The following is a 17588-nucleotide window of genomic DNA, read 5'->3' as shown; positions in this document are numbered from 1 at the left end:
AATAGTGAACGAATTATTTATTTAGAGTTTTAATATATATAATATAACTAATATTTTTAACAATTGTTTTGCATAAAAAGTGTATAAAAATACACAATATTTCAAAAATTATCTTCTTTATTATATAAAATTTAAGAATTAAAATTAAAAGGATTGAACTTAATTAAAAAGAAAAAAAAACAGAATATATGTATGTAACATCATTATAAGATTATATTTTATATGAAATTATTTACAGTTTTTTTGGTATAATTTTAAAAAAAAGAATGAGATGATACAAAAGACTAACCTTCGAATATTTAAAATAGTTTAAATATAGCTGAAAGCTATCATTTTGTTATTTTTAATTACAAAAAATATTATGTCCTGAGAAATTTTATGTAGTATTTTGTAAAACTGTTCGCGTTCTTTTTGCGTTACCTGTTTTACAACTGTTTACATTGCTAGCAAATCTTAATGAATTCAATGTTTCATTATAACATTCGTCTAAAGGAGATATATTCAATAGCATTAAAGTTTTTGAATTACCACCTAAAGATGGCATTAATAAATGAGTGAGTTTGGAATTTCTGTATGGAATGTGTTCCTGCTTTTTCAAGAGAGCAAGAATAACATTGCCCAAATTTGCCAGTGATTTATTTATATTTTTCGTTTCTGCTAATCGTACTGATTCTTCACCTTTCAATCTTTCAGATCCTGCTAAATCAACCAAGTTCAGGTTTCCTATTGAAACCTCTTCTTTTGTCTTATGTATTCCAATTAGTTTTATTCTTGCTACTGAATGCGATCTTGATGATCTAAAATATTAAATTTTACAATTATAAATCTATTTTTTTTATTTATAAGGCATAAAAAAATGTAAATATACCGTTCATTCGATTGAGTAGCTGCAACTGCTCTATTACGTTGTGCTGTTAAAAGACATTCATGTAATTCTTCAGGACTGTGAATTTCCTCTATTTTAAGATTGCTGACATACAAATCATGTCCCTTACTATCGGCCATTCTAATTTCATGTATTTTCGATTGAGAATCAAGTAAATCAACAATATGTTCATTATAAATTTCAAGAAAACTAGCTTCTATTCGATATTCCCAACCAAGTAATTGAAATTCTTTCATTTCTTCAAATATATGTCGTACCTGAATTAATAAAAAAAAAATTTTTTTTGCAGATAAATATATATTATATATATATATATTAACAAAAAATATATACCGTTCTAGGAATCATGCCTTCTTTTTCAATGCCTGGTAAACCTTCCATTGTGTATGTTTTACCAGAACCAGTCTGACCATATGCAAATACACAAACATTATACCCTTCTAGGGCAGATTGAACTAATAAAGCTAATTCTTCAAAAATATCTTTTTGACTAGCTGTCGAAGGAAAAACTTTATCAAAAGTAAATTCTTGTCGGGTTCCTCTTAATTTTCCACTACAACTAATTGCATCAGATCCATCAAATTTTCCTACTTCAATAGTGCACTCATCTATAAAGTTCATAATACACATCCTATGGATAACATAGATATTTGTTACAAAATGTGTTGTATTTAAAAATTAAATATTTGATTATGTATATAATACATACGGTTTTCCAAATTCATTTGGAGTCCTAGGACGGACTCTACAAAATACTCTTATATTTCCTTTCATTTCTTGTATTGTATTATGCAAAATTCTACGATCTTTGTCCATTGTATGAACCAAGGATTGCAAATCATTTTTATCTGTAATCAATTTTTCATTAACCTTTCTTTCAGTTTCCAAGTTTGTTTCTAAATCTTTTATTAAAAATTCATGTTTTAGAAGTAATGTTTCTTGAGAAATACATTTCTCTTTAAATTCTTCCAACATTTTTGAAACATTTTTAAATGATTCTTCTGTATCTTTCAAACATTTTTTTAAATTTTCTTTTTCTTCTTGCATTTTATTTATTTCTATTTTTAATTCATTAAGTTCATTATTTAATGTCTTATTTAAATTTTCATATTCTTCTGCTTTTATTTTACATGTATTTTCATTTGTCTTCAATATATTCAATTGTTCTTGAATTTCATTATATTTTAATAAAGTTTCTTTATATTTCTGTCGTACACTAGACAGTTCGTCACTAGTATGGGCCAATCGACCCTTTAAGTCCCACTTTGAAGGCTTAGTTGTAGTATTATTTTGTACTTTTTTATTTGTTGTATCTTGACTAGATTTGCTAATAGTATTACTTGTTAATGTAGTGCCAGTTCGTTGCACAACTTTTGGCTTAATAGGAGGTTTAGTAAAAGGTTTTTTAGTTTCTCCATGTACAATGGGAGCATTAGCTGGTCTTTTCATAGCTCTAGTAGTAATAGAAGACATAGTTTTTGATCTACTTAAAATTTGTTTTGTTGGAGGTTTATTTTCATTTCTACATTTTGCAGTGATATTTATTGTACTTTTAGTTTTTTTTAAATTATCAGAAACATGATTAGAACTTGCATCAGGCAAATCATTTTGGTATTTTGACATTTTTTGATTATTTGTTTTTATATTTTCTGTACTTACTATTTTTGATAAATTAAATTTTGGCTTTGGTAAACGTGACTCCATCTATGTAGAATTATTAAAGATAAAAATTAATATAATAATATATATATATATATATATATATATAATAGTAATAGAAATATATAGCATGCATTTAAAAAATTCAACTAAACCTATATATATATAAACATATAAAATCACAATATATAATGCATTACTTAATTATTATCAAATTTATTCCTCTTCATGCATCTTTAAATCAACCATTTCATAAATCTTTAAATTGATTAAAAAATCATTTTTAATAATGAATTATTTACTTATCTATAACTACATAAAATACATTGTTCGTGATCAGAAATTTATATACGAACGATATAATTATCTAAAACAAACCTCGTATACCAAAATAATACAATCAAGTCCCTCGTAGTCACACGTTTATAAATTATTCATTTATTATTAAATTACCCAATAATTTTAAAACAATATGTTTATTCAACACACAAATGCATATTTTCTGTTATATTCGTGTTACAAATTCAAATTAAATATAATTTTCAGGAAAGCTTAAAATATTCACATAGAATGCTTTGTACAACATTCAAAGAGCGGTTAAATAATATCCGCTGTAGTATTTGAACTTGAATTTGCTTGAAAATAGCCAATCAGAAAATTACTAATATGAGAACCAATCATTTGATACTATATAAAAGATACAACCAATGACAATACTTAAGATTAATAATTATGAAACATTTTATTTTTATTAATTTTTTTCATATTACATTCAATATTGAATAAAAAAAATAAGGAATTATTAGAATAAATAATTTTATAAATAGATGAATGTTTCGATTAAATATAATTTTCTAAACAATTTCTAAGTGATATTTTTTTAATAAATTTTAATCAAAATATTAAGTATCATTAAAATATTAAAAAAATGAAATATTTTTGAAAAATAATAGATTGTTTTATAATCGAATGAAATGTGCCGAAAAATTTAAGGAAAATTTTTTTGAATGGCAGAGTTTATACTTTTATCAAAATGACGTTTCTATGGACACGTTGTCACAAATCTCCACACAATCTGTTTGTGAGCATGCGCACTGTGCACTGAAGATTAGCAAGATTTTCTATTCGCGCGAAATTAGTGACAATTGGTTTGGAACGAATTGAAATCTCTTAAAGAAATAATTTAAAAAAATGTCAGGAAAATCAAAAGCATTTACAAAAGAAGAAGAACTTCTTCTTCAAGATTTCTCAAGAAATGTATCAACAAAATCTTCAGCTTTATTTTACGGCAATGCTTTTATTGTTTCGGCAATTCCCATCTGTGAGTATATATTTTTCACAAGTTTATAAATATTATTTATATTATTATTTTATAAATGTATATGAATTTTATTATGAATTCCATATATGTTTATATTATATAATTTTATTAAATAAAATAATTATATAGAAACTATAATTTTTTTTTAAGATAACCTCTATTTTTATATTACAGGGCTTTTTTGGAGAATTCATTTGATCGATATCTATGCCAATTTAATTTCCTTTGTTTTAGTCACATTAGCGAGTACATATACTCTTGCTCTTGCATACAAAAATACGAAATTCGTGTTAAAACATAAGGTATTGTAAATTATTAAGAAAACATTTCATTAACATAGTTAATGAACAATTATTTTATTAATTAACATGTTAAAAAAAAGTATTCGTATTTTTAGATTTATTTTAAAAAATTAAATATTAAATTAAATATAAAAAAATTATATATTTTTTAGATTGCAGTAAAAAGAGAAGATGCAGTGACGAAAGAAATGAGTAGAAAGTTATCAGAAGATAAAAAAATGAGTAAAAAGGAAAAGGATGAAAGGTAAAAAATTATTAAACACAAGGAATAATATTAGATATATATTTATATAGATATATATATATATATATTTAAAATTTAATATAAAATAATTAAATTTTCAGAATTTTATGGAAAAAAAATGAAGTAGCTGATTATGAAGCAACAACATTTTCAATTTTTTACAATAATGCCTTATTTTTAGCTCTTGTAATTGTATGTTCTTTTTATATTCTAAAGACATTTACACCAGCTGTAAATTATATACTTTCTGTGGGTGCAATGAGTGCATTGTTAGCATTATTATCGACTGGATCTCAATAAAATACATGTTGTAGAAATATATATATATATATATATATGGAATGCATAATGGTAATCATTTAAAATCATCGATACATGTGTGATTCTGCAATTTCATGAGTGAATGAATAAATTTAATAAAATCGTTTTTAATTATAGTAGTTTCATTGATTTATATTGAATTTATACTGATTTGAGACAAAATTATTAAATGTTTTTTTATATAATTTAGATTGTAATTTTAACAGGATATAATAAGTTTATGTCAACTTTATATCAAAATTATATATATTTAGATATGAGAATGATTAATAATATAAAATTGCCCAAAAAATATGAAGAAAATCAATCGCTTATTATGAAAAGAATTTCATATGAATTTCAATGATTGAAAATTATTATTACGTGGATCGACAATATTTGCATTACAACAGTTCGAGTTATAATTTACCGTCGTTTGCGGCAACTGAATATTTTCGTTCGAATTAATTAAACTGATTCTATTACTGATGACGAATTATAACGGATCGCAGATTGTAATCCATTATATGCAGTCCAACACGACCATTCTAATGCTTTATTTGCTTGTTTAACTTGGACACATGCCAACGTATAACCTGTCGAAAGAAAATCTCTCGCCAAATTGTATATTCTATTCTTATGCAGAAGTGAAAATGCAAACATTCATTTATATCATACTATTATCATTTGCATTTGCATTAAGAGTTGTTATATTTTGTATAATATAATTCGTAATTTAAATTAATATTTGTTGAAATATAATATTTAAAATCCTTGTATTTTAGGAATGAAAGATTTATAAATTTATGTTTATTAGAGCATTTAGTATGTGTATATCACGGAATAATTTTGCAAGTGTGTTATAACGTGAGAAATTCATATTGGCGCAATTGTAGCTATGCATTTGGCAAAAACATATCAGTTTCCTTGTTTGATTTATGTCACCACGTGATATTCGCGTAATTTTCACAATATTCTTTGAATAAACTGCGATTCAATTATTGCATAGGAAACATTAGAAAATTAGAGCCTACCAAAGCTTAGAATCCCTCAACAGCTAGATTAAACATTCGACAATTACTCCGTTCAATAATAAATAATAGTTTACAAGATTTACTGCAACATATTACTCAGTTGCATATATTTTGGATCTTTTCCAAATCTCAAACTACATTCTCCAGATAATCCGTTGATTGTTATGCGAATCGGATTATCCAATCCTTTATTATTCGGCAACAATTATCAATAACAATCATCTTATTAAATATTTTATTACAAATCGTGACCAACGTTTGTCATTATTGATGGAATCTTTCGAGGAAAGATAGTCTTGAGTTTTAACGCGCAATGAGTTTTCTATTGTTCGTTCGGTTCGCGTTTTAGCATTTAACAGACGAATCGGTCAATGTTATGCGATTTTATGTGCTGCTGGATTTCTATTCAAAATAATTACATCATGCACCCAGAAAACTAACCGTTTGATTTGAATATAATATGCGTATACAATCAAAATTTGAAATCTATGCAGTTACAAAGAAACTGAGCAGCGTTTTAATATGAATCTAAGAAATTTTCTAATCACTTTATAATCCGCGATTAATTCAAATCTATTCATAATCTTAGAATTATAGCGAGCCTGTTAAAGATTCAAGCACGAGTTTTTTAAATTTTGAAATTTTTTCACGATCAATATTTCGAACGAAATATCGAAATTTCAATCGTCATCTTTCAATTAATCGAAGCAATGCAACTCTCGGATATAATACGTTGTAACATTTTAATAATCGTAACAAGATCTTGTCTCGATTCCAAACCATAAGTTCCACATGAATTTTTATGCCTTTGTCGTTCTTCCGTGGCTTACGCAAATCGCAAAATTTTCATTCTCTATTTTCGTACCAATGCAGCAATATCGTTCTCCTCTTTTTAAAAAGACATATACGCGCATAGTCGTCTCAATGAACAAGACTCGAGTGAATATGTTGCTCCAGCGGGCGTCTAAAATTAAAAAGGAATCCATTCCGTCACATTTCTCCGCCGCCTTCCTCCGCTTCGTAATTTCAATCTTAAATTATTTACAACGGTGCACTTTCCTCGTAAAAAAAAAAGAAAAATTCTCGCTCCTCTTTTATGATCCGTTTACAACAACAACAAAGGCGGCGACAAAAATTTTTCTTCTTTTCCTTATTCCTTCCAGATTGTCAATTAAAGCAATTTATAATATACAATAAGTCTTCGATACTCTGCCAATTCCGTAAATTTACATTAGATTGAAGCATAAATTAATTTGATCTCCAAAATTATTCGATCATAATTCCAATCTCGATCTACTTAACCTCCAAAATTATTCTGTCCAAGATCATCTGGAATAGAAAAAAGATGCGATGATTCATGATGCATACGAGTATCACAATCGTACGATTGCGATAAGAATTAATTTTAAAGATACGGGAAGAAAGAGGGAGAGCGAGATGGCTGGAACGTCGAGAGACGAAAAGACGGCCCTGATTTCGAGCCTCGCGGCACCGTCTGCATCCCAGAAATAGCGCAAGCGCCTTTCCAAAAGCTTTAAGGCCCGTGAACAAACGTATAGAAGGAGCTCACGATTGGCTGGAGGTTGCGGGGTGCGGTCCGGCATCGCTACGCAACCGCTATATCCTCGTTTTCGAATATTACCGCGACGATGGCCGTTCCTCGTGACAGTGTTCGACAGACAGCAACCATACCATCTACCAGTTTCTAGATCACGTAGAGAACAATTTCTCTTTTCGTCGCGAGTACAACAATCCAAGTTCGCGACTTTTTCCACGACGATTTTTTTTCGTCGTATTTCGACAATTGTCCAGCCGAAAGTGTTTCTTAAGTCTTCTCATCTCTTTAAATAAATTAGCTTGTTGATAATAAAAAAGAGAGAGAGAGAGAGAGAGAGAGAGGAAGAGAGAAAAAGAGAGAGTAAAAGATAAAAAAAAGTAAAAAAAAAAGTATAAAAGTAAAAAAAGAGAATCGCGCCACCATGGTATGTTCTATTGATGATATCGTAAGTCGTCGCCCTGGTAAACATACACGTTTTCCTCTTGTACATTCTCTCTATATTTATTTATTGTATTTTTTTCTTTTCTTTCTTGGTTTAATTCATCACTGTGCCTCGCCTTATCTCTGTGGTTTTTCTTCACTCTTCACTCTTCACTCTTGTCTTGTAATCGTCGGACGAATTGGAATTTCGAATTATTTTATTTGATCGAGGGAATATATATATATATTATATTATATTGAAAAATTCTTCTTGTTATAAAAGAAATTGATTTTTCTTTTTATATATCGATTACTATATTATTTTTATTTCACTTTTATTCCAACGTAAGAATTTAAATAGTTTCAATTTTCAAAGAAATCTTCTGTTCCGCGTGAAGAAAAGATTTTTTTTTTTTTGTGCGTCTTCCGTTAAAGTTGGAAGAGACTCCATGAAAGATGGAGACGTGTTAATTTTCTGATTCTTTCGAGAAAAGAAATTCGAGATGCACCTCATTTGTTTCGTTTTACACGTATTAAACCATCAATCATCCATCATTTGCTTTAGAAGTTAAATTAATAATGGTTTGAAACACCAATTCCTCCGCTTCCGCTGCAGTATGCCTGCACCCACTATTTTCTTTCTTTTTTTTTTTTTTTTTCTTTATTCTTTTTTCTCTTCTTTCGTATAATATCTTTTCTCGCCTGTTCTGACTTTTGTTTTAGTATTTTTTTTTTATCTGTCTAAACAGTAACAATGACCTAACAATCGATTAAAATCGGGAATTATTATGGTCCAGAGATGCGAGGTCGTGGAAACGTGATTGTTTCTTACATGGCGAACTTTCTCGGACCTTTCCTTTTTCGTGTTGATTTATTCTTTAAAATAAAATCGAATCATATATATATATATATATATATATATAATATATACATATATATGAATACGTGATATTTATCGTATTATACGATGCGAGAAAAATTAGAAAGAAAAATTATTGAATGAAACGAATGAAATCAACAAGGAAAAAGAAACACGGCCCGATGTCCGACTATTCACGATCGTTTCTACTGTGTTCAATCATCGTAAAATTATTTTTTTTTTCCGGTTAAATTCAACTGTAAGATAAAAAGAATAATATTTGATTGAGAAAAAAAAAATGCACGAATTTTCAAAAAAAAAAAAAAAAAAAGAATCATTGGTTAACCATGCACGTCTACTTCGAAATCTTTTCAAAATTAATTTTAATAAAGTAACGGAATGTTTCTTCATCTCACAAATGTTTAGACATGATCGATATTAAGAACGATTCACAATTAGAATTTTCTTTCTCTTTTCCGATCCCTGATATTAGAGATATCAAATTTCATCTTTCTCTGTTCGCAGGCCGACGAACTTCCCCCTGAACAAATTGCTGGTACGTATCAAAATATTAAAAAAAAAAAAAAAAAAAAAAAAAAAAAAATATTAACTCTTAACGTTCGATCAATTTTAACCAATCATCGTTCATCGTTCGACTATTTTACGTGAACATTAAATATCAAATCCCATCATCTTGCAAAAAAAAAAGTATAAAAAAAAAAAGAAGAAAAGAAAAATCGAAGAAAATTCGAGAAAAGAAAAAATTCAAAAATAAAAGCTTCGAACATCGGTCACGATACCACCACCGCCTCGGCGCACCATTCTTGGTATTTCAATCGCGTCGAAATCGTATCGTGTTTACTGGACACGGGCGCGCTAAATTTAATCGGGAGGCCCGATGTTCCTTCGTCACGTTTCCCTTTCGCCCGTTTCCTGACCCTTCTGCCTGGCGAACAAGGGGGCTCGTTCAATCGTTCCGGAAGATCCCGCGCCGATGTAACCGAACCGTCTATCTTTAGGTACACTCTGTTCATCGTTTTATGTCGGAAGCCAACTACGTCTCGTGTCCCGGAGGAAATCGGCCTCTGTTCGTATGCCAACTCTAGAACAAAGAAACTCTGTATTTACGGGAACCGTGTAATCTCGTTGTTTATCGAGCAGCTTAGCGACAGCGAGAGAGGGGGAAAAAAAAAAAAAAATAGAAAACATCGTGTTATAGGAGGGAAATTTCCAAAATATATTGGGAACGAATTTTCATTAAAAACTGATGATTAATTCTTGTTTCTTGATCTTTGAACTTGATTTTTAACACTTCATCCTAATTTCATATTTCTTTTTTTAAAGACTTTATACATTACAAATTTGTTTCTTTTTTTACTTCTATTAAAATAACTTGTCGATATAGAGGTATCTGCGATTTCGATTTTTTTTTCAAACTTTAAACAGGAAAAAAAAATGAAAACAGAACAACGAATAAACAGGTCAGATAAGTTATCTAGACGCCACGTTCCTAGAGTTTATTTATGCTTCAATTCGATCGGGGGCAGCCAGTATAGGCTGCCTATGTATAGCTACAGAACCGCCTTAGTATGATGAGAAGGTATCGCGTGACGATTCGATCGGAGGGAATCGGATTGGTAAAAATAGAGGAAAGAAATTTCTAATAGAATGAAAAAATAGAAGCTCGTAATGTTCCTCTGGTTCTAAAAAATGAAATATTCGAATTATAATAACGCGACAAAGACATTTGTCTTCTAGTAAATGTATATAGATTTTTTTTTTTTAGTTTTTCATCGAACTTAATATTCAGCTGTTGATTATTAAAAACATTTTTTTTGATTAATGTAAAAAATTACTTGTCTTCTATATAATGAAAATAATAAGAAACATTTTTTTTTTTAAAAAAGATTACTAGAAGCTCAATAAAAAACAAACTATCGCATAAATTAGTTTTACACCAACCGGTCGACAACGATAAATAAACATTCTAACTAGCATGAACGATGGTGCATCAAGCCAAATAAGCTTTGAGCCAGAATTACGAGCGAAAGGGCATTAACATCGGTTTCTAAATTCGTAACTGTAGTCGTAGACAGCTTTCAACGCGATAAAATAACACTTAAGATTAATCATATTTTTCTTAAAAAATTTTTTCTACCTTTATTTTTCAGTTCTTCGCAAAGCGTTCGACAGCTTTGACAGGGAGAAGAGTGGTAGCATTCCCACTGATATGGTGGCTGATATTCTCAGATTGATGGGTCAACCTTTTAACAAGAAAATTCTCGACGAATTAATTGAAGAAGTCGATGCCGACAGTAAGTAGTTCAAATCCAATATTGATCAAACGTTATTGCGATATTTAAAATTATAATTATTATGATAATTTAAGATAGATATTATAATTGGTATAATAAAAGAGTAAATTAATAAATTTCTGAATGAAATTTTACTTCTTTCTTCATAGAATCTGGACGTCTTGAGTTTGAGGAGTTTGTTACGTTGGCAGCGAAATTCATTGTTGAAGAAGATGCAGAAGCATTAGAAAAAGAACTTCGAGAAGCTTTCAGACTCTACGATAAAGAAGGTAAATATATATTTGTTTGTATAATTTTTATTTATAACAATGTAATCTTATTTTATAACTTTATCTTACTTTTCTTTTCATTATCTTGTATCTTTTTGTATTGCTTTATAATTTGTTTTATATTATGAAGAAAATATAAAAATGTAGCAAAAAAATGAAAGATTAAGTTTAATCATATTATTTGAATCAAAGAAATTTTTGTTGAAATTTTTCTATTTCAATATTTTTTTTCTACTATTTTTTCAACTTACTTTTGACATTAATTTCTTATAAAATTTATTTTTTTTTTTTTATTAAAATATTAACAACGGATAAATCATTATATATACTCACTATAATCATTTGCGATTTTCGATAAATTAGGGATTGAAATAGTAAACAGAATAACAGAAAAATGGCGCAAAATAAGAATAAAAAAAATATATTAAATGGCCGAGAATAGCCAATTCTCCGAAATTTGCTGCGTAAAAACAGTACCGGTCTCCGTTTCATTTCATGGGAATGAAAGCCGACCGAATTTGAGAAGACTTATGCCTCCGGGAATACGGCCAAGAAATGGGCCGTTTCGTCATCGAAGTCTCCATGAATTACGATCGAGCCAAAAATTTTTAGATGTACATATATTAATGCGATTATTCGTTTAAGATTTTATCCTCTTCATTAATAGATAATAATAAATCATCTTTTTCAATTTTATTATTGAAAGACATCGTTGATACTTAAACAGAACACTTTGTTCTAGGAAATGGTTATATTCCGACTACATGCTTACGTGAGATCCTTAGGGAATTGGACGATCAATTAACAGATGAAGAACTAGATATCATGATTGAGGAAATCGATTCTGATGGATCTGGTACTGTTGATTTTGATGGTAAGAAAAAATATAATAAATTAATAAGTATTTTTAAGATAATTGAATTTATTTAATTTGATAGGTTATACTTATCGATTCGAAACTATTCTTATTATGATTGATATTATGAAAGTATTTTTAATTATCATTATTTCAATTCTTGATAAATGTATTCATAGTAATTCATAGTATTCATTCAGTTAGTAATCAATTAAATAGTAATAGAATATTTGTTATTATATTGAAGAAGTTGCATATGTTGTCTATTGAATGCTTCTTCAGCAATATATATTAATTGCGGAGTTTATTTATATATACATGTATATAAATATGTACATTTTCGATATTATCGTACTTAATAATATATCACTATTTATGTACTTAGTTAAAAAATCAACATAATGTTTTAAAATTTTGAAAGTTTTTATTTATCAAATATTTTTTATTTCGATAATCCATTTTTTTTTCTCATTAAATATTTTTTTTATCTTCTGTTTAATATGAAAGTTACTAAAATAGAATTTGCATAAGATTATTCAGTATATTCAATGTTTAGAATATTAAATCATCATAATCTAATTTTATATAAAATCACTCAATTTTTTAAATTTTCTAATGATTGCGAATTATAATATATTTTTATCTTAATATAACCACTCCAACTTTAATACAGAAATCCTGGCATCTTCTTAGAACAACAAACAAAATGCATTGCGTATCAACAATAATTTATCTTTGTATAACATTGCCAATAGTCACAAATAAAAATGTCTCAAATATGTCCATGGACATATATAACAGATGATTATATAGTTGTTTACTTTTGTTTGAATCAATTACAAGCTATATATTAATATTTTTCTGATATATATTACAAACATATTCACTATTCTCTAATTGTTATATAAAATTGCTATATAAAAGAAAAAATAAAATATTTTTAATTTTTTCATTATAATGTTCAAAATTAAAAAATATTTTTTTAAAAAACAAAAAAAACAATTAAAAATATAACTAAAAATTTTATTTATATTTGATTTTTGGGATTTGAGCAATTAAAATGTTTTATTTCAGAATTCATGGAAATGATGACCGGAGAATAAATATTCTTACATGTTGATGATTCGTTACGATTCAAAGACAATACAAGTGCGACGATTACATTCAACTCTCAAACTAATTATCTGCGTGTCTTTAAAAAAAAAAAACAAAAAAAGTTACAATGCAAAAAAGAACGGTGCCTAAAAATGTGCAAAGGTTATGTCTTCCAACATTTTGACGCGTCTTCGTTTGTTGGCCATATCTCGGGACGATTTAAAATGTATGGCTTCAGTGTCATGGGAATGCGTCTACAGATTTTTCTTCTATTTTAACGAGTACTTTAACTTAATTTTTTCATACGCAAGTTGTGATTATTGTGTATTGTAAACGTAATAAAAATCACGAGTTCCAATACATTTGCATCGCGCCTATTAAGTTTTTCATGGACAGTATTTATTTGTTGTTAATAAAACGCTATTAAAAAGATATATGTTGAAATTTATTTTTCTTAATAAAAGTTATTAAAATAATAATTTGCTTATATAATTTTCAGGAAAAAACAAAATCAAGCGATTGATTGCCTAAACTTTTTATTTCTTTAACATTTGATTTATAATCACAATAATTTGAGATTTCTTCATAATTGACATGTCAATAGTCATAAATGTAACATAGTATAATATTTTTAAAAAAATAGAGTTGCTAACAATAGACTAGAATAACTATAATAGTGGCACTAATAAACTATAAAGTTTTACTGTAAATTTGTTCTTGGAATTTTTGAAGTTCTCTAATTGCGGAAGATCACTCGCTAAACAAATTTATATTTTTATTAGAATATATTATTAGAATATATATATTAATGCATCATAAGAGAGAATCAAATACATTTGAAAATAATGTATGACTTAGAATATTACTCGCATAAATGTAGACTAGACTATACAATCAGATATAAGAGATTATAACTAGTTCAATTAGGACTAAAATTTTTTGTTTTCACAAAGAATTTTCATAAAGAACTTTTATTGATTTCAACTATGTTTTAAATTTTTTAATATTATATCAGAGCAATAATTCCAATATTTCATTAATTTTATTCGTGCAGTTGAGCTACCTTACTTCATATATACTAATTTATCTCTATCAGGGTATTTGGAATGATTTTATATACTTCCAATGGTCCTCACATGCTTAAAATGATAAACATTTTTCTTTTACATATACATATATATATATACAATGATTTTTAAATTGTGATGTAATATTGATTTATATATTTTTTTATCTTCTCTGTATCTTTTTTTTAATCAGAATAAATAGTAATGTTTACTAGAAAGATTAAAACGGGAAAAATATAATCTCATGCACTTAAAGTTCTGCGAATTATGTGTGCGTCTTTGATATATTATTGGCTGAGCAAAATATTTGCAAAATAGTATTAGAAAAATAAAGAAATTTTTTGATCGGTAACTTGATTCTTCGTCATTCTTCATCATTGTACGTACCGGAACCTTATACAAGAGTTTGCAAATCATCATCCTCCAAGTTTTTATTGTCGGAGGGCGACGATAAAGGTCACATTTTAAACAAATGTGGAAATTCATTGCTAATTTCACGCACCGATTGTTGATCTTCTTGACTCTCTCCAGTTTCTTCACAGAATATTCTGTAATAAACATTTTTTCATTATTATTTTAATAATTATGATTAAAATAAAATTATAACAAATATTGACCTTGTAAAGCATTTCAAAAGATCTTCTGAACGATATTTATGTTCATTATAGCTCGAAGTACGTAATACTCTTCGACATAATTCCAAATATTGTCTACGCTATAAAATAAAAAATTATATGTTTTTTTTTTATATTGATAATAAAATTTTGTATATTTTTCAATACCTTATCACCGGGAAACATATCGTATAATTGACGCAATATAATATCGATTAAAACAAATACATCATTTGTATAGAAGAGGCCTGCTGTGACATCGTTGCTAAATAGGTCGATAAATAGTTTTAATACAGAATGAGGTGGCGACGGTTCATGATCGAATATTCGCACAGGATCCTCTGTAACAGATCATTCGTTCGCTGAAATTTACTTATTTTATGTAAAATACGTCTTATTTTGTTTTACCTTCTCTATTAAATAAAAGTAAGATCTTTTCAGTAAAATTTTTTGCCACTGTTCTTTCCTTTAACGCATTCAAAACTATATTTTCTGAGTTGGTGAATTGTAAGTTGTATGATAATATTAAATTTACAAACAAATCTGGAATTTGATCTTCCAAGTCCATATCAGGAGGATTTTCAATTAAATCCAAAATAAATGTTATAAAATCCGGACCTAATTGCTCTATAATAAAATTTTAATAAAATTATATTTTGTAACAAATAAAAAGGAAAGTGAAAGAAGTAGGATAAAGATACAACAGATATAACACATTACCTACTTTACTCACCCAAATGTGTAACTGGCATAGGTTCACCCATTGAAAAAATCATAGTAAGTAATAATGAAGAATAATTTAATTTTGTAACATTTCTGGAATTACTTCTCATATCTCTATTGAAAGATACACATTAAGTTGTTAATCAAATATTATATGAATATAATGTACTAAACATTACCTTGCTAATTCCATAGGTAATATACTATTTAACATTATAGTTAAGATAACAGAATCTAAACTACACATTACTCCAAACGATTGTAAAAGTAATTGTCTAATAGTCCATCTTGGTTCCATTTGGTAATATTGTATCAGTATATTAACTCCATTATATTGATTCTGTTGTAAAACATATCTAGATACATTTGCATCTGCATTGGTCTGTAAAATTAATAAATTATATAATTTATTTGAAAATAATATTACATTTTTTTAATGTAATATTTAACATACCAATATAGAAGTAAGTTCCTTTATATAATCAACAATAATAGATTCATCTTCATAAAGCATCCAATTTCTCTGTTGAGAATCTTCTTTACAAGAAGTAAGCTCTGTAAAAATCACTTTCAATCTATTAGCATCATATGTTTCCTCTATGCTCATTTGTGATACAGTAAATGGTGTTTCTAATTGATGCAATAATGCATCAAAATAATGGCTCACATTTTGAGGTAACAATTGTTGCAGGCCAGAAACAACTACTGTTACTGCTACTTTTGACATTTCATAACTTAATTGAGTATTTCTACGTACTTGGTCAAGTAATTGATAAGCAGTATGAGAGTTAATATCACATAATGAAGTTTTTTTCTTTATAGGTGAACTAATGGGGGTATGTTGAGAATTACTCTGAGAAGGACTTTTACGAATTTCTGTTTGAATTTTTTGTGTCTCAGAAGAAGATTGACGTGAAAGAGATTGTACCCTTTGGTCATTTATAGATGTACGTTGACATTGTGGAACAACTGGTGCTTCTTCTTTTCCTATATTAGAATGCATAGTTGTTTGTGCTGTCATGTATGAAGTATTACTCTGAACAGTACTAATATCTCCATCTTGAGTATTACAAACAAGCGATGAACATATTTCTTTAGGTGTTGTGTTTCCAAAATCAGGAGGCATTGGAGCTTGTTTCTTAGGTTTCTTGTTAGTTTCTGCTTGTCTCTTTTTTTCTATTAATCTCAAAAGAAGATCTTGTTTGTCTAAATGCAATCCAGTCTGTTTTTTAGTTTCAGTTTTCACATTTTCTATACAATCTTCTAAAAATTCAATCAATATTTGAGATGGAACCTAAAAAATATTTAATTTTTAATCTTCTTTAGATTTTCAATTACTTATTATGATAATTTCATTACCTTTACAGTGGTGACGTAATTCGAGGGGATATATCCAATTTGACCATCCTTATTAACGACCTGCCACCAATTTCTTTGTTTAGTATTGCTCTGATATAAAATAAAATAATCGCCCTCTTGAAAGCTAAGGGTTTTTGCGAATGTAGCCTTGAAATCGTAGAGAGCTTTAAGCACTTCATAATTCTCTGTATTAAATGATTGATAAAAAATATTAGATAAAAAAATGCAGAAACTGATAATGATAACTGCAGAAAAATCGATTATCCGACTTACCTAACCTCATGGAATTGTCACCCATGATCACGTATTGAAATGGAAAGTGATATTTGTTCTCAAAGAGACAACGCCCAGGTGAGAAGTAAACGGGCGGAGAACCGCCTACCTCCGTTCACTAATTTCACTTTCATTCCTGCTCGACATATTATTTTTCTACGGTGTCTTTTTTTGTTGGCTAACTATATAGATGAATTCGAGAGAGCCCTCTATATCGTAAGATTGGCATAAGCCGAATGTGAATGATGCTAAATTGAAATAGCAATATCTATGATACGAAGACTTCTCAACGCATGGGCAGATTAAAATTTTGCATATATACCTCTATATCTATAAGACCGTTTCAAGATATGTTGAAGTTAGCTCAAATAAATAAAGATAGCAATATATTTTTTAAATATAATATAGCAGTGAAAAAATTGAAATTGTATTTA

The 17588-nt window shown here is 27.9% G+C and overlaps 4 protein-coding genes across 6 annotated transcripts; 2 read left to right on the top strand and 2 right to left on the bottom strand.

Annotated features, from left to right (window-relative positions):
* Window positions 1–243: 243 nt before the first annotated feature.
* On the bottom strand, window positions 244–3141 carry LOC122718029 (protein claret segregational). Its single transcript, XM_043942682.1, has 5 exons — window positions 2924–3141; window positions 1596–2590; window positions 1220–1517; window positions 869–1143; window positions 244–797 (listed from the first exon to the last, which is right to left on the bottom strand). Exons 2-5 carry the CDS (start codon window positions 2588–2590, stop codon window positions 377–379), a joined length of 1989 nt encoding a protein of 662 aa, XP_043798617.1. The 5' UTR covers window positions 2924–3141; the 3' UTR covers window positions 244–376.
* Window positions 3142–3647: 506 nt separating this feature from the next.
* LOC122718043 (translocon-associated protein subunit gamma) lies at window positions 3648–4740 on the top strand. Its single transcript, XM_043942709.1, has 4 exons — window positions 3648–3866; window positions 4041–4168; window positions 4321–4412; window positions 4514–4740. The coding sequence occupies exons 1-4, from the start codon at window positions 3737–3739 to the stop codon at window positions 4710–4712; spliced, it is 549 nt and encodes a 182-aa protein (XP_043798644.1). The 5' UTR covers window positions 3648–3736; the 3' UTR covers window positions 4713–4740.
* A 2657-nt stretch (window positions 4741–7397) lies between these two features.
* On the top strand, window positions 7398–13550 carry LOC122718212 (troponin C, isoallergen Bla g 6.0301). Of its 2 annotated transcripts, none has more exons than XM_043943060.1 (6): window positions 7398–7749; window positions 9109–9139; window positions 10755–10898; window positions 11048–11167; window positions 11910–12041; window positions 13098–13550. In XM_043943060.1, the coding sequence occupies exons 1-6, from the start codon at window positions 7726–7728 to the stop codon at window positions 13124–13126; spliced, it is 480 nt and encodes a 159-aa protein (XP_043798995.1). In that variant the 5' UTR covers window positions 7398–7725; the 3' UTR covers window positions 13127–13550. The 2 variants fall into 2 exon arrangements, with proteins under 2 accessions (XP_043798995.1, XP_043798996.1); XM_043943061.1 differs by having other exon boundaries at window positions 7400–7728.
* A 94-nt stretch (window positions 13551–13644) lies between these two features.
* On the bottom strand, window positions 13645–17567 carry LOC122718211 (NCK-interacting protein with SH3 domain). Of its 2 annotated transcripts, XM_043943058.1 has the most exons (9): window positions 17155–17564; window positions 16882–17066; window positions 15977–16816; window positions 15702–15904; window positions 15533–15636; window positions 15208–15426; window positions 14968–15140; window positions 14803–14900; window positions 13645–14733 (listed from the first exon to the last, which is right to left on the bottom strand). In XM_043943058.1, the coding sequence occupies exons 1-9, from the start codon at window positions 17177–17179 to the stop codon at window positions 14643–14645; spliced, it is 1938 nt and encodes a 645-aa protein (XP_043798993.1). In that variant the 5' UTR covers window positions 17180–17564; the 3' UTR covers window positions 13645–14642. The 2 variants fall into 2 exon arrangements, with proteins under 2 accessions (XP_043798993.1, XP_043798994.1); XM_043943059.1 differs by lacking the exons at window positions 13645–14733; window positions 14803–14900 and having other exon boundaries at window positions 15000–15161; window positions 17155–17567.
* Window positions 17568–17588: the final 21 nt, after the last annotated feature.

This window comes from Apis laboriosa, unplaced genomic scaffold (genome assembly GCF_014066325.1).
Source record: "Apis laboriosa isolate Shangri-la unplaced genomic scaffold, ASM1406632v1 scaffold5_cov152, whole genome shotgun sequence".
NCBI classification, from domain to species: Eukaryota; Metazoa; Arthropoda; class Insecta; order Hymenoptera; family Apidae; genus Apis; species Apis laboriosa.
Note: the sequence above shows the minus strand (reverse complement) of the source record. Positions and strands in the feature narration are given on the sequence as shown.